This window comes from Macaca fascicularis, chromosome 7, assembly GCF_037993035.2.
Source record: "Macaca fascicularis isolate 582-1 chromosome 7, T2T-MFA8v1.1".
Lineage (NCBI taxonomy): Eukaryota > Metazoa > Chordata > Mammalia > Primates > Cercopithecidae > Macaca > Macaca fascicularis.
This window is the reverse complement of record NC_088381.1, coordinates 67463561-67490152: the sequence shown is the minus strand read 5'-3', so window position 1 is coordinate 67490152 and position 26592 is coordinate 67463561. Positions and strand designations below refer to the sequence as shown.

The window sequence follows — 26592 nt, the reverse complement described above, 5'->3', positions numbered from 1 at the left end:
GTCCATGCTCTCCTTTTCTTGTAGTGTCCTTGGCTGACTTTGATAGCAAGGTAATGCTGGCCTCATTGAATGAGTTTGGATGTGTTCCTTCATTTTTAATATTTTAGAAGAGTTTGAGAAGAATGGGAATTCATTCTTTACAAATGATTGGTAACATTGAAACAATCTGGTCTTGCGCTTTTGTTTTTTTCGAAATTTTTGATTACTGATTAAACTTATTTTCTCATTACTGGTCTGTTTATATTTTCTCTTTCTTCATGGTTCATTCTTGGTAGGTGTATATTTCTAGGAATTTATCTATTTCTTTTAGGTTATCCAATTTGCTGTCATATAATTGTTCATCATAGTCTCTTATGATCCTTTGTATTTCTGTAATTTCAATAGTAATGTCTCTTCCTTCATGTATAATTTTGTTTGGGTCATCTCTTTCTTAACTTGGTTAAAGTTTGTCAATTTTGTTTATCTTTTCAAAAAACCAGCTTTTAGTTTTTTTCTTTGTGATTACCATAAGGTTTACATAAAACATATTATAGTTATAATGATCTATTTCAGCTGAAAACTTAATTTTGATTGCATACAAAATCCCTACACTTTTATTCCCCCAAATTTTATGTTATTAGGGTCACAAATTACAGCTTTTTACATTGTGTAACCATTAACAAATCACTGCATATTTTAATATTTTTGTCTTTTAACCTTATATTAGAGTTAAAAGTGATTTATGCACCACCATTACAATATTAGAATATTCTGAATTTGGCTCTATACTTAACTTACCTGTGAATTTTATACCTTTATATGTTTTCATGGTGCTGATTCGTGTCCTTTTGTCTCAACTTGAAGAGCTCTTTTTAATATTTCTTATAAAGCAGATCTATTTGTGATAAATGCTCTCAGCCTTTGCTTGTCTAAGAAAGTCTATCTCTTCTTCATTTTTGAAGGACAATTTTGCCAGGTATAGTATTCTTGGTTTGCAGTTTTTTTCTTTCAGCACTTTGAAAATATCATCCCACTGTCCCCACCTGCTGAGAATCTGCTTATCGTCTTAATGGGGTGGGTGGCAGTTCTCTTCTATGTGATGTCACTTTTCTCTTGCTGCTTTCAAAATTCTCAGTTTGTCTTTGGTTTTTGAAAACCTGATCATAATGTGTCTCAGTGAAAACTTCTTGATGCTCAACTATTTGGAGTTCTTTGGGCCTCATAGAGATGAATATTCATTTTCCTCTCCAGATTTGGGGGATATTCTGTCATCTTTTTTTTTTTTTTCTTTGGTGGGAGAAGATGGAGTCTCACTCTGTCGTCCAGGCTGGGAGTGCAGTGGCGCAATCTTGACTTACTGGAACCTCTGCCTCCTGGGTTCAAGCAATTCTCCTGCCTCAGCCTCCCAAGTAGCTGGGACAACAGGTGTACACCACCATGCCCAGCTAATTTTTTGTATTTTAGTAGAGACAGGGTTTCACTGTGTTGCCCAGGCTGGTCTCAAACTCCTGAGCTCAGGCAATCCGCCTGCCTCGGCCTCCCAAAGTGCTAGGATTACAGGCTCGAGCCACTACGCCCAGCCCATTTTTTAAAAATAAGCTTTCCACTCCTTTCTTCTGCCCTGATCCTTCTAGAATTCCTGTAATGCCTATATTGATTCACTTGATAATGTCCCATAAATTCTGTCAGTTTTCTTAAGTTTATTTCTTTTTTTTGTTCCTTGAACTGGATAATTTTAAATGATCTGTCCTAGAGTTTGCTGATTCTTTCTTCTGCTTGACTGAGTCTACTATTGAAGCTTTCTATTGAAATTTTCACACATTTTATTCCTCAGCTTGAGAATTTATGTTTGGTTCTTTTTTTAATGATTCCTATCTTATTGCTGAACTTCTCATTTTGTTCATGTACTGTTTTCCTGATTTCATTTAGTTGTTTCTCTGTGTACTTTTGTAGATCACTGGGCTTAAGATGATTATTTTCAATTTTTGTCAGCAATTCATAGATCTGCATTTCACTGGGGTCAGCCACTGAAGCTTTATTTTGTTCCTTTGGTAGTATATTTCCGTGATTCTTCATATTCATTGAAGCTTTGCATTGCTATCTTTGCATTTGAAGAAGCAGTCATGTCTTCCAGTCTTTACTTCACCAGTGAGTCTGGCTAAAGATATTGGGGGTATCTTAGATCTCTTTGTTATGGATATACCCACACTGCTCCTCTTGTTCCCTCTTAGATGACAAGCCTTAGGATTGTGTATCTTCTCTTGATCCTGCAGCGCTACATTTTGTATTGAAATTCTCCTGTTTATTTTCTCTAGGGCAGTGTCCTGAAATATCAAGATTATGGTGGTTCAACCAAGCCAGTGAAGTTGAGATGATTGCTAAAATCCACACCTGCTGTTGAGATCCTTGTGCTGCTTGTGAGAACTCATGCAGGCTGTGCACAGGGATGCATAGGGTGCCATCCATGGGGAGGTGCATGAGGTGCTCAGGAAGTGTGTTGGCTGGTTCAGGGGAGTCCTCGAGTGAGTCGTCCTGGAGGGGTCTTGGGAGGGCTGCTTGGTAGAGTTTATGTGTTGGTTCACAAGATCCATGACCGGCTGTTAAGACTGTGTGCCAGTTGTTCTGCACTTTCTCCCCTTCTCCTGGCTTCTAGCTGTCCACAGACAATTTAGTCTTGCAGATCCCCTCAGTGTTCTAGATGGGGCAGATAGAAGTGGGCCTCCTAGGCAGCATTTTGCAAGGATGGGGAAGCTGAGCACTGACTTCATTCTCCCTTTCCCCTATGGAAGAAGTCATGGGTCAAGGAGGCCTCTCTTGGCATCAAGCTGTGCCACTTTGGGGGAGTGGTGATGCAGACAAAGTGAAACTGTTCTTATCCTTTTAAATGTGTTTATGCACAGATTCTTTGCTCCACTAGGGTGCTGGGACCTCGGCTATGCTCTGGGGCTCCCACAAAGTTATTCTCATCTGTGCGTGGTTGCCTAACCCTGTATTCTGTTAGGGGAAGAGAGCTGGAACCTCCCATTCTGCCATATTGCTAACATCACTCTCTCAAGTCTTCTTAAAGCTGTCTTTTCACATTCTTCCTTGCAAAATCCCAGGTATCACAGCAACTGTTCCTCTGATCTTCTGATCTCTCAAACTCTACAGACTGCTTTCAGCTGCCTGGCTGTTTCTCTTTTTTTCTGGTCTCCTAGATCCTTTTTTCTTTAGGTGATTTCATACATTTTTTAAGTAAGAAATTAATCTGATTCACTCTAATCAGAGAAGTATCATGGCTGATTGAACAAGTAAAGAATCATTCTATCTTTAAAGGCAGAAGGAAAAAGCAATATTGTAAACCTGTATTAGTTACTCTCTCTATTTCAATACTTGTTACACTATTTATTTTCAGAGTGCTCTCCCTACCTTCCTGGTAGAGTCAAAGAAGGACACTCACAGTGCACAGCTCTCTTCTGTCATCATGAGAGCCACTGCTGCCAGAGCAATACCAGGGCTGTATCTCATCAACCCTCCCTGAGTTGCAGTTCTAGGGATGATCATCTTCCCCAGTTTCCAGCATTCATATGGAATTTTTTATCTTATCTATTTGATAATTTCAGTGAGGAATGGCTGGTTTGAGTAAAATGTTAATGCTCAAATCATCCTCTGGGATCAGAAGTCTCCACGTGACCTGAAATTTCATGTCAGTATCAGTTTTTTAAAATTTCTTTTCCATTTTCCTTATTTAGGCTTTGCAGAACACTGGATAGTTTGTTCTCAATTTTCCTGGCCCCATATATGAATTTGGGGATACTTTTTTCATAAAGTCTTTTGATTTCTTTCTTAGTCTTTAAAAACAACAATAAAAATACATGGCTCTGGAACACATTTGATGAAATAGCATTTACCAATTTCATGGGAAATGCTGAGTAAGTCCTACTCTTGCTTTGATGGTTAACCAGAGACCCAGGCTCAGATTAAATATCAAATTTGCCTTGGAGGAATCAGGGGCTTCTGGATGTATCTTTCAAATTGAAGTTCACAATGGAAGAGCAAAAAAACAGAGCCAGGAAAACTTCCTTCAAGCCAGAGTCACTGAGCTATATGAGCAAATGGTGAAGACCCAGGCTGAAATCAAAAGTGGCTCACAATGAATGGATTGCAAAACCTTGATTTTGGTTTTTTGAGAAACAGAAATAAACGTTGATATTTTCACTGTTTGGGGGATTATACATGTATTACTTGCACATTATATAACGTAGAAATTCCTTTCCTGATAGACATATGAATAGATGGCCGATGAAGGTAGCTAGCTATTTTTACCCACACCATGAACTTCCATGGTTTCATGCATCAACCATATGTGTTGATGAGTCATCAATATACATATCCAGACCGGGCATCTTCCCGGTTCTAGATCTAAAGGCATTTCCAACTCAAAATGCCCCAAGTGAAGCCATGATCTCTGTGTGCCCCCTCCTACCTAACACAAGCCTCCTCTTACGTACCCTATATCAGTGAATGACACCAAGCTGTCCATTTCACATGCCAGAAATCGAGAAGTCAGCCTGAACTTCTCCTACTGCCCTACTCTTTAAATCAATCACCACATCTTATCAATTCTACCTTTCTAGTAACTCTCAAATCCATCTATTTTCTTGTATTCCCACTGTCACTCATGCCAGGTTAGGCTATCATGAGCTCTTGCTTATATTACTAGAAAAACAGCCAGAGTAATCATTCTGAAGGGCCAGTCTTATTATGTCATTGCTCTGCCAAATATTATCCTAAGCAACCCTTTGCTCTTAGGGTAAAGTTTGAAACCCGATAGCATGGTATACATGGCCTTTAAAACTTGGTCCCTGCCTACTGCCTACCTCTGTCTACTTAACTTTTTTTTTTTTTTTTTTTTTTTTTTTTTGCCCAGGCTGGGTTGTAGTGGTGTGATCTTGGCTCTGCCTCCCCAGCTCAAGTGATCCTCATGTCTCAGTCTCCCGAGTAGCTGGGATTACAGGTGCCCACCACCATGCCTGGCTAATTTTTGTATTTTTGTAGAGATGGAGTTTCACCATGTTGCCCAGGCTGGTCTCGAACTCTTGGACTCAAGTGATCTGCCTGCCTTGGCCTCCCAAAGCGCTGGGATTACAGGCATGAGCCACTGTGTCTGGCCTGTCTACTTACCTTTTGCCAATTCCATTTTCACTTTGTGATTCAAATGCATTAGCACAGATTAGGTTTATGCTGCAGTAACAAATAAAAATTTCAGATACTTAACAGATAAAGTTAATTTCTCATGCGTGTGAAATCTGGCATAGGTTGGCTGACTGCCCATAGTAACTGTCCTTCATGGGGTGGTTCAGGGAGCCAGGATCCTTTGATCTTGCGGCTCTGCATGCCAACCCACAGCCTCTGTGTTAACTGCCCAAGGGGAAGAGATAGCCTGGAGAATCCACAGTGAGCTTTTCATTGCCTCAACCAGAAAGTGATATAGATCACTTCCATTTTTATTTTATTGGCTAGAAGGACTCAATGGCTCTGCCTAACTGCAAGAAGACTGGGAATTGTAACCTTCCTAAAGCATCTGGGAAGCAGTCATACCAAAGAGATTTGGTGAATACTTTGCTTTGCCTCTGCCACACTAAACACAACGGTATGAATACCAGGAGGTGATAGTCATTGGGGCCCCGCTAGAATCTGTTTACCACAGATACCCTATAATATTCCCTCAGTTCCTTATTAGGCTGAAGGTGTGTGCACACAACCCATATATGGGAACAATATGAAAGTGGGCAGATAGGATTTGTTCTAGAACATGTGATAAATGTATTCATTCTTTCCTAGACATACCCCACCTCCCAGCCATTTATTTTGTTTTATTTATTTTTTGAGACAGGATTTTACTCCCACCACGCAGGCTGGAGTGCATGGTGCAATCTTGGCTCACTGTAACCTCCATCTCCCAGGCTCAAGCAATTCTCCTGCCTCTGCCTCCCAAGTAGTTGGGACTGCAGGTGTGCACCACCACACCTGGCTAATTTTTTTTCTTTTTTTGTAGAGACAGGGTTTTGCCATGTTCCCCAGGCTGGTCTTGAACTCCTGAGCTCAAGTGATCCTCCAGCTTTTGACCTCCCAAGTTTTGGAATTACAGGCATGAGCCACCAAGCCTGGCCCATTTATATTATTTTAAAACATGTATTTGGGATTGTAGATTGTTTTGACTGGAGAAAAATCACAGAAGGAGAATACAATTTTTAATGACAAAATCCTGTGCTTATACTAAAATTTTAGTTCTGAATTGAAATATTTTCCTAAGAAACGTCTAATATCCTCACAACTGAATTAGTTGCTGTTTTACCCAGTGCATTTATAGCTTCCTGCCCTTAAACCTCTGAGAACATATATCACACTGTATCTCATTAGCTTCTGCAGGGCAGGTGCTATCTCTTGTTGTGTCATTGTATTCCCAAGACTTTGCACATGTCTGACACAAGGTAGATTGTCAATAAATATGTACTGCATCATATTGTGTTGAATTGAATTGTTCTTTAGGTCTAAAGCTGACCAGATGCAAATGGTGGGGTCTGAAGAAAATTGGTTCTTCACTCATCCATAGAACATTTTTGCCTGAGTCTGGGAAAGGAAGGGATAGAAATGCTTAATTGGCTATCAAAATCCTCCCAAAGTTAATGTGTTTTGCAAAACTTAATACATAGAAATGTTATTATTGAACTTATATTTGAAAAAATACTTTTCAAGTATTCCTTTCTGGTGCTTCCAACCCAAATATTGCCAAGCGGAGAGTGTAAGGAACACAGGAAAACAGACTAAACAGGCGAGTCTCATTTTGTGGTGCATAGGGAATGACATGCAAGGCGGCACCAGAGAAAATGCTTTCGTGCGCGACTCTTCTTGATGATTTGTCAGAAAACCGATGTCACGTTTTTAAACAATAAAGTGTCCTGTCTTTAGAGGAATAAGATTTCTTACTTTACACTCTGCTCTTTTGCTCAAATTAATTCTGGAATAAAATCCTGGTGATCTAGAGTTGTCAGAGATGATGTTTTAGATGTGAGTTTTTGGGTAAACCAAGGTGAATTTTTACAGGAATATGTATTACTTGGTTTTTGTTTTCCGTTTCTTAAATTTAACTCTTTTGCATGTGAATATTTTTCTAAAATGTAACACGTACTTTCATACATTCATAAACAGAATCTCATGGACAAATGGGTTCATAACCTGGTTTCGTGAGCATGAACACAGTACTGTGCCTTCTTTTCAGGCTCCACTGAGGTGAACTAAGCTTCACCAAACAATGGTGATTTTTGACTTTTTGGGTGCTTTTATGTTTTTCTGTAGCACCTTTATCCTGTCAATATGCCTTTTAGCCGCCATTTTGTCCCTTTCTAATTTATAGCTTCTGATTTACTCTTGAAACTCAGAGTAAAATTGTTAAAATTGTATGCAAAGTAAGAATCAGTAGTCTTGACTGAGACCTAAATGTTTGCTAATATGCAATATGCTCAAATCTGTGATGTTAGTTGGATGCTGAGAGGTGTTTTCTATTACCAATCTGGTTGTAGTGAAACTAGGAGAGACCTCCAGGGTTGAGTTCTAGATTTGCAAGGTATTGCTGTAATACACAAGCAAAGTATAAAACAACCTCACAAATTACACCAGAAGGAACTTTTTATTTTTTATTTTATTTTTTATGTTTTTTTGAGATGGAGTCTCTCTCTCCTGCCCAGGCTGGAGTGCAGTGGCATGATCTTGGCTCACTGCAACCTCCACCTCCTGGGTTCAAGTGATTCTCCTGCCTCAGCCTCCTGAGTAGCTGGGTTTACAGGCACATGCCACCACACCAGGCTAATTTTTGTATTTTTAGTAGAGATGGGGTTTCACCATGTTGGTTGGGCTGGTCTCGAACTCCTGACCTCGTGATCTGCCTGCCTCAGCCTCCCAAAGTGCTGGAATTACAGGTGTGAGCCATCACACCTGGCCAAAAGTTTCTAACTTTTATACTTTCACAATATAAAGGGGAAAGCCGATGCTCAGAGAGGCAAAATGGCCTGCCTAGAAGCCCTCAATCTGTGGCCACGCCCACACTGGAACTGGAGTTTCCGACTATAGTTCTACTACTCTCTACACTTGCCTTGCACCTCTAAGGGGAAGACAAGGATCTTGTGAAGGCCAGAGTGAGATGAGTCCCAAGGCACTAGCCAACCTATTATCCTCAGAGTATTTGTGTTCTGCTCGTGTTCCACAGTGGAATCTGCCTAGAGATGGGCATGTGTACACGTGCATGCTGATCAGCACCTTCCTAGCCCTGAAGGCCAGAGGGGAATTGGCCTCGGATTTGGGGTCTGGAGAGTTTGCTGGTCCTGGGAAGGCTCACCAAACCCCAACGCTATCCTTCACACAACCTTAGGGCACTCTAGCTCTCCCTGCCCCACCCTAAAGACTGGGGACTTTCTAGAAAGAGACTGTCCACCACCACCTTCACCCTCCTGACAGAGATTTTGATAGGCTCAGACCTCCAGTGCTGCAGCAGTACTAATTCCTAAGCTCCTGACTTGAAATCACAGACCTGGCACCTCTAAGGCTCCTGAAGACCTGGGATCTAAATGAAGTCTGAGGGGAAAGACCAAAAGTGAGGCTCTGCCAAAGCACACAGAGCCCCTCACTCAGCAGAAACACTTCCTGTCACTACACTTCCCTACCAATGGCTGTTCTTGCTTATGAGCAACAGTATGAAGACTTGAACAAATTTTATACAGCAAATTTCTATTCAAAAGAAGGACCCACTCTAGTCAGAAAACCATCAGTGCTAGCTGAGCATATTTCCTGTGTGGGACTAGGGATACATCCTGAAAACCAGGCATGGTAGATGCAATTGGGGAGGATGCCCTGTCCGATTTCTCTACCAGCAGGCACGTCTCTCCCCAGCACATATTTGGTGCAGCAGCTAAAGGCTGATACCTTCCTGGAGCATTGTCCTTGGCCACTGGGAGCCACCTTGGAGGTTATACCACCGTATACCACCACCCAGCTCCAGGGGAGGCAGTGACTTACTGGCACCTGGGTCAGCAGTTGGTCCTGGTGCTTCAAGTCAGGGCAAATCTATGGTGTGGTTTCTGTTCCAGGATCCCCGAGGATCACATGAAGGTTAGACTTGACCTCAGTCACAGCTTGCTCTAGTCTTGCCCCTTACCTATCCTGCTTCCCTCACTCCTTTATAGGTTTTTCCTGAAGAACACTCGCTAGCTAATTTTGTGCCCCTAAGTCACCTAATATCCAGATGTGTTTTTTTTTTTTTTTTTTTTTTTTGTTTTTTTTTTTTAGATAGAGTCTCGTTCTATTGCCCAGGCTGGAGTGCAGTGGTGTGATCTCAGCTCACTGCAACCTCCGCCTCCCAGTTCAAGTGATTCTCCTGCTTCAGCCTCCCAAGTAGCTGGGACTACATGTGCATGCCACCATGTCTGGCTAATTTTTGTATTTTTTAGTAGAGATGGGGTTTCATCATGTTGGCCGGGCTGGGTTCAAACTCCTGACCTCAAGTGATCCGCCCACCTTGGCCTCCCAAAGTGTCGGGATTACAGGCATGAGCCACTGCACTTGGCCCCAGATGTTTTATCTCTTGGTGGCCTTAGCTGAGAGTGTATCTTTGTTGCCTGCTGCAGTCAATGGTACCTTCTACTGGAGTACTTGCCTCCAAGTAGTCTTTTTCTCTAAACCTCCAACATAGCCTTCTTGAGTGTGCTTCCCAAGCCCACTTCACAACTCTAACCAGAAAGAGCATTTCTGTATCAATAACAAATTAAGGCTGATGCCCAAATTGATATTCCTTGTCTCTAAGGATAAAACTTACACACACCCCAACGCCACCATCATCAATAGTTCCTTTCTTAGTCTTCAATGTGTATCTCTCATGTGAATGTTGTACTGTGTGCTTGTTGGGTTGGGGTCAACAGGCAAAGCTGGGAGTGCGGGTAGGAATCTCTGAAATTCATCTAGGAAGAAGCAGGTCCTGAGACAGGTAGTGAAAACCAGGAAGCCAAGAAGATGGATCTTAGGGAGGAAATGGAACTCAGTTTCCTTGACCCTTCAGAGTCTAAATGCATTGCCATTGTCCCCAAGTGGAGGGTATTCTCACAGGAAGGGAGCCCAGGAGGTAGTCAGGGAGGGGCCTGAACCTCCCCAGATAGTGATTGGGTAGGTGGCCACAATCAACAGCCAAATCAGCCAGATTAGCTCCTTTGGGGTTTATTCATTTCTGTTTTTCCCACTTCCCAATCTCTCAACACACCATGCCTTTGGCAATGTCTTATTTAAACATTTGGGCCAAGCCTCAGCTGAGGGGGTAAGGATGGAAGGGAAGTGTGGGTGAGTGACTGAGGGGTGGTGAGGCCATGATTCTGTGCACAACATCTGTCAGGTTCAGCCAGCACCCCCAGTGGAGGCTCTCCTCTGCAGCTCTTTGTTGTCCCAACTTACAGTGCCTTGGCCACTCACATAGGATTGCTTGACCTGCTAGGGTTACCTGGAAGGCAAAAGTTCTATAAAGGTATTGGTGATGTTTTCTCTACTGCTTTTCACTCCTGGAACACCTGCTCTTTGAGGGGGCTGGCCTCCTGCTAGATGGAACCTGTGGGAGAGAAAAGCTCAGTCCTGGTCTGAGTACTTGGTGTGGGGCACTCCTTGGAGGCTGGCTCAGGAATCAGATTGCCCAAGGGAAATGAGACAGGAAGTCCTGCTGAGCCATTCATACCTTAAAGCATAGCAGTGCATCTCAAATATTCCCAACAAAGTCCCCCAACTCCAGAGGCATTCTCGATGCCTTCTTGAGTTGCAGACACCGGGAGCTCTGCTTAATGCAGCCGCCACTGCACAAGCATAATATTTCTTTGAATTCTCCATTTCATCTTGCATATTCATGTGACTTTTTTGCATTTGACTCCATATGGCAGGGTTGGTTTTAGAATATGAAGGATGTAAAGAGTGGTATCGTCTAGTTGCTAAGAACATGTGGTGTTTAAACCTTTCCACTTCAGTTTCCTCATTTGCAAAATGGGAATAAAAATAATATCTACCCCATAGGCTGTTGTGATGACGGGATGACTCGGTACAAGCAAAGTATCTGGAACAGTGCCTGCTGCATCCTAAGTGTTTTGAAATGTTAATGTGGCTATTCCTTTACTGATACTCTGATATGAGAAGCACGAAAAATCAGTTCTCATTATTTGCAGATTCCCTATTGTGAATTCAGTTACTTGCTAAAATTTGTCATCTCCGTTATATTAAGTTTAGCCTAAAGCTGCCTTCTTACATATTTTAAGTTCGGCCTAAAGGTCTCTCTATACATAGTGAACTGTAACCTAATGATGTGTAAACAGACTGTAACCTACTCTTGAAGCAGTCACAGAGTTTTGGCCAATCACAGGAGGTCAACTGTTCAAACCATGTTTAAATAAGGCAAATGCCGAGCTATAATCAATCCAGCTGTTTCTGTACCTCACTTCTGTTTTCTGTCCATCATATTCTGTTTCTGTACCTCATTTCTGTTTTCTGTCCATAAATATTATCTGATCATGTGGAAGCCCCAGAGTTGCTCTGAACCTATTTTTTTGGGGCTATGTGAGGGGGCTGCCCAATTTTCAAACTGTTCTTTGCTCAATTAACCTCTGTTAAATTTGTCTAAAGTTTTTATTTTAACACCTCATAATCAATAGCTGAAGCACTTTCAAAGTCATTGAACCAGTGCTGAACATTTTGAATCTCTTGAGGCACCTGCTGGAAGCTAAGGTCCAACTAATCAACCCTCTGTCTTCTTGTTTCAGCTTTCATACTGTGAATGGGTGGCCAGAAGTTCTCTTCATTGCCATGTTTTCACATTTTTTGTCTTTTTTGTTGAGGATTTTGCTGCTTAAAGCACCCCCCAGGCACGGTGCTGAGGTGAAGTCTAGCGTTCCTAAGTGGAAGAAGGCTGGGATGTGCGTTGCAGAGAAAATATGTAAGTTAGATAAGCTTCATTCAGGCATGAGTTACAGCACTGTAGGCTGTGAGCTCAGTGTTCAGGAATCAACAATAGATGTTAAGTAAGGCGTCTTTAAACAGAAACATGCATAAAATAAGGTAATGTGTTGATTGATTTACAAAAATGTTGTGAGCTTGCAGGAACCCAACTCTGTATTTCCCCTAGGAACAATGGCTCCATATTCACAAATTCATTGTTCTGTGACTTTATAGACCACAACTACAGTGAATAAAGAGGATCGATTGTCCATAGATGAGTTAGTTCTAGTTTAGCCTAGCCCTCCCTACCCTTCACTGGCTACTCTTTCCTCCCCTGTCTCCACACTGACCTGTCCTCTGCTCACTTGCCACAAGTTCAGTCATTTTACATAGAGTGGAGAGACAGCCTTGAAGATCCTCTTCTTGGTCAGAGGAAGTCACCAGAGTGAGTAAGGTAAGAATGGGTGAAGAAAGCAGGCAAGGCCAACTGCTCTTGGCAAAGCTCTAACAGTAACTGGAAGGCAGCAACCACTGAGAAGGCAGGAGAGCAACTTTAGGGGTGAATAGTCCAGGCTCTAGAGAGAGGCGGATAGGGGTTCCAGTCCTGGCTTCTCCACTCATGGTGGGCAAGTTATCCTCCCAGCCTCAGATTTATCCTAGGTGAAATGCGACAATACTCGAACTACTGCCGCTGTGAAGATCAGATAGACACAAAGAGCTTGGTACTCGACAGACACCCAAGGAAATGATGACTGTGGTAGGACTTAGGTGCGGGCATAATGCAGGCTTTAAGATGAATCTCCTGGCCCTTGGCTTATCCTGCTGAGACTAGGACAAGGACAGGGGCAACTATTTCCTCTTACTTCTCTTCACCTCCAGAAGTACACAGGCAACTCACCTCAGTCTCTGGTCCGAGACACTCTCCTCCCAACCCCAAATCCCAGGCCTGGACACTGCATGATCCTGGCACCTGCGGAGCTCTCAGTTCCCCAAGCCTGGCTCAGACAAGGGGGCGCCAGGTACTCAGTTAAGAGCTGCTCCTGAAGATCCTCGTGGTCCCTGACTGCCAAAGGTCCCAGGCCCCTGGGCGGTAAGCGCTCCACAGTCCATGGTCCCTTGTGTGGGGTCTGTGCTGTGCGGAGGAGGCGCAGGCCAGGAGAGGGCCACTGATCTCCGACTTTGGTCCTGCCTGGCCCGGAGTGCCTAAGGCTCTTAGGCACGAGCCAGCGGTTCCGGGCAAACCTCCGTGTGGCTGCTGGGCCTGACTTTGCAGAGCTGGCGCCCGGGTCTGGGCGGGGTGGGTGGAGGCTATGGGAGGTGGGGCCGGGGGTGGGCTTTGAGGGGAGCGACTGCATCCCTACTCCGGCTCCGGCTGAGGCGGGGCGGCCAGGCTGGCTCGCGGCGCAGCGGCCGCCTTTCCCCTGCGCGCCTGCCGGCGGCGGCGGTGGCGGCCTCGGCAATCCCGGCTCTTGGCACAACGCCTGGCGGCCGGCCCAGGGCGAGGAGTGGCTTCCAGGAAGCGGGCGGAGGAGCGTTCCAGCCGAGTCTCGCCGTCGCCGCGGCCCCGCGCGCTCCGAGCGGCCCGGGCCCGGCCCCACATTGGGTCTCTACGCGCCCCCGGCGCCTCCGGCTCAGGCCGAGGGCGCGGTGCCGGCGCGCAGGCGGACGGGCGCCTGGGCGCGCCGTGCACTTGCCGGGCGGTGCAGGTGGTGGCGCGCGCCCTTCGCCTCTGGGCCGGGTCCAGCGCCGCGCTCTGCGCGCCCGGAGGGGGCGGGAGAGGCGGGGCAGCCCCGGTCCCTGCCCCATTTAACTTCGCGGCGGCGGCGGCGACTGCGGCGCCGCGGGCTGGAGGCCGGCGTCGGGGAAGGTCCTGGTACCGGATTCCGCACGAGGTGTTGACTGGCGGCATCTGCCAGCTTCTCCCCAGCGCGCGCCGAGCCCTAGCGGCCCCGGGGCTGCACGTTCCAGATACTTCTGCGGCGCAAGGTGGGTGTACCGAGCTCGGCGCAGGGCGGCCCCGCAGCGGTCGGGGGAAGGCACTCCCCAGGGGGAGTAAGACTTGGAGCAGTGGCCTCTCTAAGCAAGTTGGGGGACCCCAAGCAGAGTCAGGGCGTGCCACGCGGGCCCCAGGGGGCCTCAGGACTGGGATGCTCCTCACGGCTGGGCACCTCGGGTCGGGCGGGCTCCATGGCGTCCCGGAAGGTTCAGGGAGAGTCTTTCGGGGGCACTTCGCGGGCTGAGGGTCGTTCTTGATTATGGGGGAGCTCCACAGGGTTGGAGTTTTTCAGGATTGGGAGTTTGTAAGCAGAAACCTCGCGCGTCCGAAGGTCCGTCCGACTGGCAACTGGGGAGCGAGCGCCCAGAACGCCGGGGGTTGAGGCGATGCGCGATCGTGGAAAGTGGGCGTGGGGGTGACCAGGACGCTGCGGAGGCGCTGGAGGAGCGACTTTGAGGCAACGGGTAGTCGGAGGAGTGTGCGCTAGGAAGGCTGGTGCGAGCGCGCGAGGGGGGCGCAAAGTCCCAGGGCCTCGCGCTGGCCGCCTCCCTTCAGCCGGGAGTCGCCGCCTCAGGTCGGAAACAGCAGCACATTTGCGGATCGCATTAGGCCAGGCCCTTAATGCTTTCTCCAGATGGAGAGAAGCCACCGACCCGCCCCCGGACACCAGCTCCGCCAAGGCGCCCGCGAGGCGAAGCGAGTCGAGTGTGACCTCGGCTTTTCCAGTCTCGACTCATACTGATTTCCCTGTAAATTGACAGGAAAAGTAAGGGAAAGAGTCCCTGCTTCCCTCCTGATTTCAGCTGACCTCTGCTGGCTCGCCCTAACCTACTTTTAGGAGATTGTGTTAGGCTGGCTTGGGGGCTATGTCCTCCAAACCTCCCTGAACTTAGCTGTCAGGCGTCTCTGTGGTTGTGGGTGCGGGACCTTGAGGGCGCACGTGTCATCTAGCGAGGAAAGCCTTGAACTATCAGAGTCTGCGTTTCATTCCTAAAATGTCACTATCTTGCTGTGTGACCTTAGGCAGGTCCTTTCCCTCTCTGGGCGGCTTTGTTGTATTAGTCTCATTTTTGCCACAAGCAGCAGAAGCTGGCCTAAACCTTGGCTCTGTGCTGGCTTCCTGAGTCAAATGCCAATAGCCACACCCTGCTGCTGACAGATGGGCTGGGAGGTGGTTGGGGCAGGATTATCTCAGCTTCTGAAGAGCTGGAGGTATGAGTTGCCCACTGGAGACAGGTACAGCCCTCGCCTGACTTTGATGTGGACCTTCTAAAGGGAGCCCAGTTATCCTGCACCCTGCAGTAGGCAGCCCCAACCTGGGCCAACACAAACCTTTCCAAAACAGTATCTGGGCTTCAGGGTCCTTCTGTCTAATGGGTCTCTTAAGTCATGGTTACTGCCGTGGGGGCCAGAGCTGGTTGGTAATGAACTCTTTACTCTTTTGTAGGCTACAACTGAGACCCAGAGGAGACCAGACCCCATGGCTTCCTGGACGAGCCCCTGGTGGCTGCTGATAGGGATGGTCTTCATGCACTGTACCCTGCAGGAGGTAAGGTCATAGGGAGGGGAAGGGAAATGGTGGACATCCCTCTGTTTACTCAGAAGCATTATTGTAGACCACCTGAGATGTGGCATGATTAGTGTTAATCCTACACCAGAGAACTAAACTTTCTTTCCTGTCTCCAGCCAATGGTATTTCTGGTTGGCTTAGCTGTAAGGATTATCTAGATCCCTTGGGTCCTCTCTGAATCCTGAGTAGGGCCTTAATGGCACTGTGGATACCGTACACCAGTGATGACCTGGGGCTGTGATGGACCCTGTCATTTCAGACTAGAATGGCTGTCTGCATGTGCCCAGTAGAGGCTGGATTGCTGGAGACCAGGAAACAATTAATGGGCAGAGCCAGTTTCTGGCCCTAGCTAAGCTGCTAAATAAATATTCTGAGTTTACATCTATCATCACATATCCCACTGTTTTATCCCACAGTCCTCTCTTTAGACTTCTGCTGTCTTTTCCAACCAACTTGAGAGGACCCGGCTCATGAATTGCATCCTTATTTGCCTATAGGACAGACTCAAACAAAGGAGCGAGGCTAGCATTGCCTAAGAGACATAGGGAGTAATGGGGACAGTGGCAAAGTGCAGAACACATGCTCCATCTATTAAGAGCAGCCTCTACTCAATTCCATCTGATCATTGCTAAGTGGAGACACAAGCCCAGGATTGCCAGATCTTATTTTTCAAGCCAGCTGGATCACCTAGATTTCTCACAAAATTTCCCAGTTTTTAAAGCATTGAAAGGCACATAAATGTGTTTGCACCCTGGATTCAGCCAAGCAGTTTGCAGCCCCAGATCTAAAGGTAGGGCACATCTTAGTATTGTGTCCCAAGGGCTGCTGCTAGCTCCATACAGTGTCTTATGAATTAGAACAAGGCAATCCCTCCCTGCAGACATAACTTCTCAAATACATGGCTTGGTGGCCTGTGTATCCTCAGGGTCTAGGAAGGGACTTGTCATTAAGGGTTTAAATGTCTGTTAAATAAACATGCATCCATGAATGAAGATACATACCCTGGGATAAATTAATCAAACTTCTCTGCCTCTTGTTTTACTTTCTTGGACTTAGTGCCTCTAAGGCCTCTTTCGACTCCAATGCCCTGTGAATTCTGTGATGCACAAAGAACTGGTCAGCAAGGTACATCTTCTCCCCATTATCCCATTTTATCAATGCTATCCTATAATCATATTAATAGAGATCTTTTGTTAGAACAAAGATTAAGTCTTTTCAGGATGATGTTAGGGTTCCCTGGCCAGCGAGATGACTGTTGAGGTAAAAAGGTGGAGACTTACGTTTCTGTCTCATCAGCAGATCTGAAACAGGCTTTGAGAGCTTCAGAGATTTGTTCCTGGTCAAATGGGGCTGAGGCTTCAAGGCACAGTGTTTCATTTTGCCTTCTTTCACCTTATAAAATTTAAATATGCTTTGAGGCAGTCTGTTGACCTTTGGCCAAGGGCAGTGTTTGCCCAGCTTGAATCACTCACTGACCTCTTTTGGATTTTTCCATATCTTTGTGCCTGTGGCAGTGCTGTTTCCATGTATCAAGACAGTGTGCATAGAAGGTCATAAAAGGAGATTTCAGACCAGCGATCTTCATCATTCACGCCACCCACTGTTCGGATCCCAGCTCTACCGCTTCATTGCTGTTGTCACGCAATAGTAATGAAGCGGTATAATGAACTAGTGTAATATTAGTATAGACCTCAGAATTGTTTGGAAGAGTTAATCCATTGTGGAGTGGAAAAAACTGGAAAATCAAACCAAACAGTGTCTGGCACGTAGTAAGTGTACAATAAATGTCAGCATTCTACTGTTGCTGCTGCTTGTCAGCATTAGAAGCTTGAAGCAAGCGCAGTGCCTGTATTTTCTGGTGTAGAGCCTGTAGGGGGCACTCAAGAGGTATCAGCTGTGGAGGGCCTGATCTTCCGGGAGTGTGGGTGGGCGTGGCCAGGTCTGTGTCACCACAGGCCCTGAGAGAAGGTTCTAATGAAGGGTGATTGGTCAGCCCTGGGTCCCTGTCCATGGGTTGGACGCTCTGTTTTTTTCGTAGAGTCAGCCTGAGTTTGACTTAAAGCCGCCCCTCTGAAGTATCTTGTGATTTTGGTGTTTAGGTGGGGCTTAAGGTGGTCCCTAGCATCTACGCTTGCTTAGCATGTGCTGCCACCAGGTGGTTGTTAGAAAACTACTAGATGCATGAGGCTGAGCTGTGAGGAGCAAAGGATGCGCCAACTAATTAATGACAAATAGAGTTTCTTTTCTTTTTTTTTCTTTTATTTTTTTGAGACATGGTTTCACGCTGTTGATCAGGCTAGAATGCAGTAGCATGATCTCGGCTCACTGCAACCTCTGCCTCCTGGGTTCAAGCAATTCTCATGCCTCAGCCTCTGAGTAGCTGGGACTACAGGCGCCCACTACCATATCCAGCTAATTTTTGTATTATTAGTAGAGATGAAGTTTTGCCATGTTGGTCAGGCTGGTCTCGAACTCCTGACCTCAAGTGATCCGCCCACCTCAGCCTCCCAAAGTGCTGGGATTACAGATGTGAGCCACTGCGCCCGGCCACAAATATATTTTCTTTATTGAATCAGCAAAAATGTAAACTTTTATATTCACTGCCCACAAATAAGTGTGATAGATTGTAGAGCAAGGTATGAGGCTGGCAGTTCCTTGTTTTTGTAACTCGTTCTTGACCATTCCTGGAGGAGATCACTGTTCCCCTCATCCAGGCAGCTGGAGCGGCCTCCCTTCTTCCTGTCTCACAGGCCCTGGAAGCTTCCTGTTGCTCCAGGCTTCTCCTTACGGACCTGATTTTCCCAGAGAAGACAGCAGCTGCTGTTCCTACTCTCTCTTCCAGCCTGGAGTATTTGAAAGCTTTTCCAACTTTATCCAGCCTGGAGTATTTGAGAGCTTTCCAAACCTTATCCTGAACACCTTGAAGATAAGTCCTGTGTTGACTGTGCCCTGAATTACAACTTGCCCCCTCCCTTTTTTTTTCTCTTGCCCAGGAGAAGAATAAACAACCTTATCTGTTCACTAATTTAATTGTCATAGGACGGCTTCCTAGCTCTCTGGCCAAGTGCCTTTAGAAACTGTTTTAACATTGGTCATGTGGCTTGCGATTATCTCTTTAAACAACCATGTCAAGATGGCTTCATGTATATCTGAATGGCCTTCCACCATGTTTTCCCCTGGGGAGGTGCTGTACTGTTTAGATTCTCTGGCAAATTCTGTCCTCTCCCATTTCCTGTGACTCTGGATGGAATAGCCTTTTCAGAAGAATGACTCGATCTTTGACCGTCTCCACTGCCAAGTTCATAGATATCTACTGGAACAGATCCCTCGAGGTCACAGTTTTGAAAGACAGGAGACATTTGGATAAAGTCCTGAAAGGTCTTATAAGTCTGTGGTGACCTCCTCTGGAGGGAGGATTTTGAAAATTTCAAAACACAACTTGTAAAATAAGCAATATCTGAGTTGGCTCTGATCCTGTCCCCTGGGTCTTGTTGGTGCATAAGTATAAGATAGAATTATTTAACTGGTTTTTTTTTTTTCTGATCCTGAGGCTGGAGGCTAGTGTAGAAGGCAGATCTTGCAGAGGGCTTTGAGGTAGGGTGGGAATGGAAGGCCAGGTGGCCTCGGGTAGATGTCCTTTGAACTCCTGTTGCCTTCATCATAATGTTTGGTGGAGCTGCCAGGCTGAGAGTGTGGATGTCCTTGGGATGTGTGGCAGGTTGCCTAATGCCCCCAGACATGTCCATGTCCTAATCCCTGGAACTCATAAATGTTCCCTTATATGGCAAAAAGGACTTGGCAGATGTGATTAAGAATATTGAATTGGGGAGACTATCCTGTATTACGTAATCACAACAGTCCTTATAAGAGAGCCACAGGAGGGGAAGAGGCAGAGGAAGTAGAAGATACTACCATGGAAACCAGAGGCTGGGAGAATGTTGCCAGGAGCTAATGCATGCCAGCAACCTCTGGAAGTTGGAAGAGATAAGGAATAGATTTTCTGCTCAAGTCTTCAGATGTAGCTGTCTATAGTGACACCTTGATTTTAGTCTTGTAAAAACGCATTTCAGATTTCTGACCTTTAGAACTGTAAAAGAATAAACTTGTGTTGTTTTAAGACCTAAAATTGTGGTAATTTGTTACAGCATCAAGAGGAAACTAATACAGGATGTCAAGGGTGGCCTTTGAATCTTGCCCTGCTTGCTGCCGCCAACACAGGCATCCCTTCTCCACCTCCAGTAACCCAGGTGCAATCATAGGTGCTGAGAGAGGCTGACAAAGTCACAGAATTGACATGAGGACAAAAAAAGTGCCATTTGAGTGTTGGTGGCTTAGCCCAGGCCTCTTACTCACCTTCTACAACAATCTCACACTCCATAGCAATTTCACCATCCCAGTTCCCCCAATTGACCCTGCTATTGCTATCACCCTTGATCATGTCAATCACGGGCAGTGAGGATGGAATCCTAAGGAAGACAGTCCTGGGTCAGGGTTCAGGGAACTTCCTCTGTGGGTAAATCAACTCAAGGTAGCCCTGACTCTGACATGGCACATAATTCCTTTTAGATCAGCCTAGATTTGGCTGGGTTTGGCCCCTCGAGAAGTCATAACCTTGTGTCTGAGTGTTGCTCCATGTTGGGTGATCTGGGAGAGTTGGGGCCTCTGAAAGACACAGATTTATTGAGAAGTCTCATTTCAGTAAGGTATAAATATGGAGCCAATCACTGGTCCAGTCATGCCTTGTGAAATCGCCTTTTCCCATCCCTTAATGGAGTCTTAGGAAGATTCAATTTTGATTATTAAAAGTTCAGTTCATTTAAAGTTTTGATTCTCAACTTGATTTAAATCTCGTCTCCCTTTCCTGTAGTCTGGGCTTGACACATGGCTTCAGGTACCCAAAGTTGCACAGGGCTCATTTCCTCCTACCATGGAATGGTAAGGGTGTGGTGGGGACTGGTTCTGAGTTGCTTCTTCCTTTTATTTCTTCTGGATCCAGCTTTCCAAGGGTAGGAAACAAGGAGAGGGGAAGAGAACAAGGGCAATCAGCTCTTTACTTAACTGAATGCCTCTCTCTGGTAGTTGTCACTGCCACTCCAGCTCTCTCTCAACCCTCTGCCCTCTGGGTAGCAGATGTGAGTTCTTTGGAGGGCTCCACAGAACACTTCCTGCAGCAGGCAGTCCATCTTCAGCTTGCCAATTGCTACCGGGGTCTTCTCACCTAGCAGACAGCGTTATTGGATGAAGTGTTGGCTGGAGAGCTCAAACCCAGCTCCCTTTGGTGTAGTCTAGCTGACCCATAGGAAATACTGCATCTTACTGTGCCAGACAGTGGGAAGATGGAATGCTTCAATGCTGCCTCCTCTCTGTGTCCTGCCAACTCCCTTCAGTTCTCCTTTCCTTGCTCTGATAGACCTAGGGAGAGATCAGCAGGCCCACGGTCTAAGCAGATGTCCATCTGCGGAGTGGACAGACATTCTCTTCTTGCAGCCGCCCCCAGTGTCTATGAGTGTTTCTCGTTTTCTTCGTTTTCATTTCTAATGGCTGTGTTCCACTGTACTTATGGATATGCCATAATGGCATAAGTGGCATTATGTGTTATTTAAACCCATTATTTCTTTATTGAACATTTGGATTGCTTCCTGGATGGTTTGTTCACTCGTGTTTACCATCAGACACCTGAAATAAACGTCTTATGCTCACATCTTTGCTCACTTGTTTGAGTATTTCTTTAGAATAATCCTTTCTTATTGTACTGTGCTTTGCTACACACTTGATACACATTGTGGCCTTCCTCCTTTCTCCCTGTTTCAGTTCTGCATAGAGCTTTTCCAGCACTCCAGGTTTAATGTCATAAATGTACTTCCCATGACCTTGTCCCTCAAGTAATTTTGGATCAATGCTCCAGTCTGTGTTGACACTGGTGATGGAGTCTGAGCAGGAAGATATTGGGTCATCCTGAATGCAGACTGAATTTCATTACAACGTTGCCCCAAAGCCTGAAAATCTGCAAGACAGAGTCATTGGCTAGATCCAGTGAGAATCCTGTGGGAGAATGAATGGGAGCTCTCTCCTTGTGTGTTGCCTGCGATCCCTGCACTCCTTTTTCGCCTTCTACCTCTGACCTTTCCATCTTACTCTCTTTCTTTGGCTCCTCTCTAGCTTTTAAAAAATGCTTTTCAATTCCAGAGCTCTGCCTTTGCCCTCCCCTCTCTCCCTCCACATGCTCTCCCAGGCAGCCTCCATCTCTCCAGAGGCTCCTGCCTGGGGGTTATCACGTGGAGACCCAGGTCTCATGATGATGCAGTCTCTCAAATGTAAACTTTTGAGGTTTTCTTCAAATAGCGTTATAGATACCTTGGTAAGTGGGATTGAGAGAGAGAGGGAGGAATCAAAATTCCTTCAGGTTCCAAACAAGTGTTAGGGACAGATGAAGGTGGAAATTCACCCTGATCTTGGGAAATAATTGGTTACATTTGAAGGAGTAGTTTGGGGGACTACATGGAGTCTCACCTTTGGGGGAAGGTGAGGCACTGAATAAACGAAGTATATACTACTCTTTGAGAGAGAAACAGGGTCATTAGAGAGGTTTTCCTTAGCAGAGTGTATTCAGTATATTCATACCCTAAAAAGAAAGCAGCCAGGAGAAAGGGAGAGATTGAAGATAGAAGAGGAAAAAACCAATTACATGTAATTGTTTCATAACAGAAAAAATGTAGGCAGTGTTCCTCCATTGCATTACTAATGGATCTTAAAGCACCAAAACTAACATCTTATGGAAACCACATTTCAGGGTTTATGATTGTGATTGCTTTCAGTTTATTTTTACAAAGATGCTAATTTCCATAAATAGCATGGAAGCATAAAGCAGTTTCCTCTCCAAGTATTTCATGCAATTACTTTCTGGAATTTGTCAGCACTGAACAGCTCCGGCCAACGTATGCTATAAATTATTGTGGTCAAATACTCAGAAATGCTTTTATTCTCCAAGCCTTCATTTACAAATAAAACGACATTTTATTTTGAAAATAATTTAAAAACAAAGAGTAACTATTTTACTAATAAAATAATATTTACAGTTTTAAGGGGCTTTAAATTCTCTTTACTCTTTTGAAATTACCTTTGTGATTTTTTAATTTAAAAACAGCACATATTCATTATAAAAATATAGAAAACACAGGAAGGGACAATGATGAAAATAAGCATCACCTTTAATTCTACGAATTGTTAGGATTTTGTTGTATAGATTTCCGATATTCTTCTTAGAATATTAACAAATATGTATATTTTAAACAGTGGCTATACTCTATTTTGATAACTATTTAAAAAATTTAACATTATAAGGAATATTTTTTACATATCATTAAATATTTTCCTATAGTAATATTAAATGTATTCCTGCTGTTACATCATTTGGATTTATTAACTAGTTCTTCACACTGAGCATCGAAATGTATTCAAATAAGTGTTTGTTAAGACATATAATTTTTGGGTCAAGAAGTTTGTGAAATTTTAAGACCTTTAATATATACTACAAATTGTCTTTTAGAAAATTCCATTAATGTCTATGCTTACCTTGCAATAGTTGGCACTATAAGATTAAGGAAATTTTATTAGTTAGAGGTTATTAAAAATACTTGGGGCCATTTGTTATTACTGCTTTTTTGTATATTGTCTCCTTAAGGCATTAGAAATGGAATAGCAGGGCTGGGCACAATGGCCACACCTGTAGTCCCAGCACTTTAGGAGGCTGAGGTGGAAGGATTGCTTGACCCCAGGAGTTCAAGGCCAGTCTGCACAGTATAGGGAGACCCCCATCCCTACAACAGATAAAGATAAATTATCTGGGCGTGGTGGTGTGTGTGCCTGTGGTACCAGCTACTTTTTTTTTTTTTTTTTTTTTTTTTTTTGAGACGGAGTCTCGCTCTGTCGCCCAGGCTGGAGTGCAGTGGCCGGATCTCAGCTCACTGCAAGCTCCGCCTCCCGGGTTCACGCCATTCTCCTGCCTCAGCCTCCCGAGTAGCTGGGACTACAGGCGCTGCCACCTCGCCCGGCTATTTTTTGTATTTCTTAGTAGAGACGGGGTTTCACCGTGTTAGCCAGGATGGTCTCGATCTCCTGACCTCGTGATCCGCCCATCTCGGCCTCCCAAAGTGCTGGGATTACAGGCTTGAGCCACCGCGCCCGGCCGTTACCAGCTACTTGAAAGGTTGAAGCAAGAGGCTCACTTGAATTTGGGAGTTGAGGCTGCAGTGAGCTCTGATTGTGCTATTGCACTCCAGCCTGGGTGACAGAGCAAGACTCTGTCTCAAAAAAAAAAAAAAAAAAAAGAAATAGAAAAATAAATTTTCGTCTTCATATGTATGCCCATTTCTCCATGAGAATCTTATTAATTTGTAAGTACTCCTTATATACAAAGTGTTAATTTTTTATCTTATGTTGCAAATAATTTTCCCATTTTGTCATTTACATTTTCTTTTTGTTTATGTTTTGGATATACTGCCATTAAAAATTTTTAAGTAGTCTACTCTAGGAGTCTCTTAATTTTTTAACTCTCTACTTTTGTCATGCTTAGAAGTAACTTCATGTTGGGAGAAAATATATGGATATCTATATTATCACCTAGTCTTATATTTCGTTTTAAATATTTATTTTAGAATATATTAGTCAGTTAATCTTTCAGTCTTTTCCTGTGCTGATTCATACTTTTAAAGTTATTGTACCTTTGTAATGTGTTGGTATCCACTAAGGCAAGACCTCCCTTCATTATTATAGTTTTGACTAGTCCAGGTCTTTAAATTTTTGGTCACATTCCAAGAACAAAAAGTTCTGTTGTTTTAAATGGCATATGGCATAATGGAGGAGTAACAAAAGTTCCTTCTCTCAAAACTTTGAAAAACAAACAGCAACAAAAAGAACAGTTTATCTCTAATGAAGCAAGGAAATGGTGCCAGCTTCCAAACACAAATTATGAAGGTTTTTTTTTTTTTTTTTGAGTACTGTGGTCTGGATGTGGGGGAAAGAAGATCCTGAAGATTGGCATGTGTTTCCTTGGATTCTGAGCAGGACAGAGATTTCTGTAAGGATGTCCTATGTAATAAACTTTTGTAGGAACAGTGAAATTGGTGGCCCTGAGTGGGACTTGAAAGAAGCAGGTATTGTCCCCAAAAAGGCCCAGTTTGACACCAAAAATGCCAAGGTACATAGAATTGACAGGGAACCCTTATTGACCAAAAATTTTATTGTCCATGTGTACAACACAGCCTCCTACAGAGGGAGATTGGTGGAGGTGAAATGGGATGAAGAGGTCAGTGGGGTGGAAGAGCAACCCTTTCCATAACAAAGAGCCTATAGGTTAGGGTCTCTCTTGAGATCCCTGATGACTTTTGAATGCTGAAAATGAAGAGAAGATGGGACTCTAAAGAAAAGAAAATAACATATTTAGTGATAGGATTCACCAAACACCAAAGCATAATGGAAGTTAGGGACTACTCTATTCATTCTCTGTCTCATACACCATGTCCTCTTTATGCTGTTCTTCAGCAAACAGCTGACGCCACTAGAAACAACAAAGATAAGTGCCATGGAATAAGCAATTGGGAACATGCTAGACAAAACATGCACCCAACAAGATGAAATATAAAAAACAAAAATATACAAATGATGATAGAAAAATGATGACAAAGGAGACCCAACATATGCATAGTTAATATTTTTGAAAAAGAGAACAGAAAATATTCAACAATCCAAGGAAAACTTTTCTCACTCTTTTTCTTCAGGTCTTTGTAAATATTGATTCTGTTTTTTTGGCATTGAGTATTACTGAAGAGAAGTCCGTGGTCAATTTGATATTTTCTCTGTTTTTTTTCTCACTTTGTCTGACACTATACCTACATGATTTCTTCCTTATTCTGAAGTGTCATATCAGGACATGATATAAACAATTTTTATACAATTTTTTTTTATCTGTGTGTGCGTATGTTTGTGTTTCAGGAACTTTAAAAATGGGGTCATCAAATATGTAATGTTTTCATTTTTATTTTTGCTATTCTTTTCCTAAGCTCACTTTTTCTGTTGTCTTGAAATGTTTCCTTTAAACTCATATTTCTACCTGAGCTTTTAAGAAGGGAGACCGAGTTGTTCATAATGTGTTTTTGACTTTTTTTGAGTAATTTATTTAGTAATACATGTTCTTTGACTACATTTTCGTTCTGTTTCTTGCTATTTTTAAAAATTTGTGTGCATCGATCCTGTGAACATTCTGTTCTGATGGGTATTCTCTTCTTAATGGGGCTCTGCTCTATGTGTTTCCCATCCTCCTTGGACCAAGAGACTAACCAGAGCATATTTTCTTTCTTGGTAATGATAGAGATACAGAAAACCCAAATGCACATGAGTCTTTTAAGCTTCTGCTTATGTTATTTCTGCTAACATCCCACTGACCAAAGCAACTCACACAGCTGAAGCCATAGTCAGGGAATAGGGAAGCATTCTTACCTACTACGAGGCCAGAGGGCAGAGCAAATTATACAGGCTTGTCTGAAGTTATTAGGGCAGGGGAGTGTGCTCCTCCCATGGAGATTTTCTATATCTGTGTGTGTTGGAGGAATGAGTTTTTTTTTTTTTTTTTTTAGATGGAATAGCACTCTGTCGCCCAGGCTGGAGTGCAGTGGCACGATCTTGGCTCACTGCACCTCCGCCTCCTGGGTTCAAGCGATTCTCCTGCTTTAGCCACTCCAGTAGCTGGGATTACAGGTGTGTGCCACCACGCACAGCTAATTTTTGTATTTTTAGTAGAGACAGGGTTTCACCATATTGGCCAGGCTGGTCTTGAACTCCTCGCCTTGTGATCCACCCGCCTTGGCCTCCCAAAGTGCTGATACTACAGGTGTGAGCCACTGCACCTGGCCAGGAGTGAGTATTTTTGAAAAATAATCTAATCTACTGTTGTGGCAGGCTTTTCTTTAAGGCAGCCTAGTTCCAGGGAGCATGCTTTAATCACTACACTCTCACAACCCTCATAAATGAAATTATGACTTTGGGAGGAGTTGACACAAAT

At 44.3% G+C, this 26592-nt stretch overlaps 1 protein-coding gene across 11 annotated transcripts in view; it reads left to right on the top strand.

Moving 5' to 3' along the window:
• Positions 1 to 13802: 13802 nt before the first annotated feature.
• ADAMTSL3 (ADAMTS like 3) overlaps positions 13803 to 26592 on the top strand; it is a 406645-nt gene continuing 393855 nt past the window's right edge. For all 11 annotated transcript variants that reach the window (XR_012415261.1, XR_012415259.1, XR_012415260.1 and 8 more), the window contains exons 1-2: positions 13803 to 13956; positions 15414 to 15515. Coding sequence is in view for 7 of the 11 variants with exons in the window: in XM_073996528.1 (XP_073852629.1) it covers positions 15447 to 15515 (69 nt within the window). In the remaining 4 variants the exon portion in view is untranslated. The remainder of the gene's footprint in view (positions 13957 to 15413; positions 15516 to 26592) is intronic.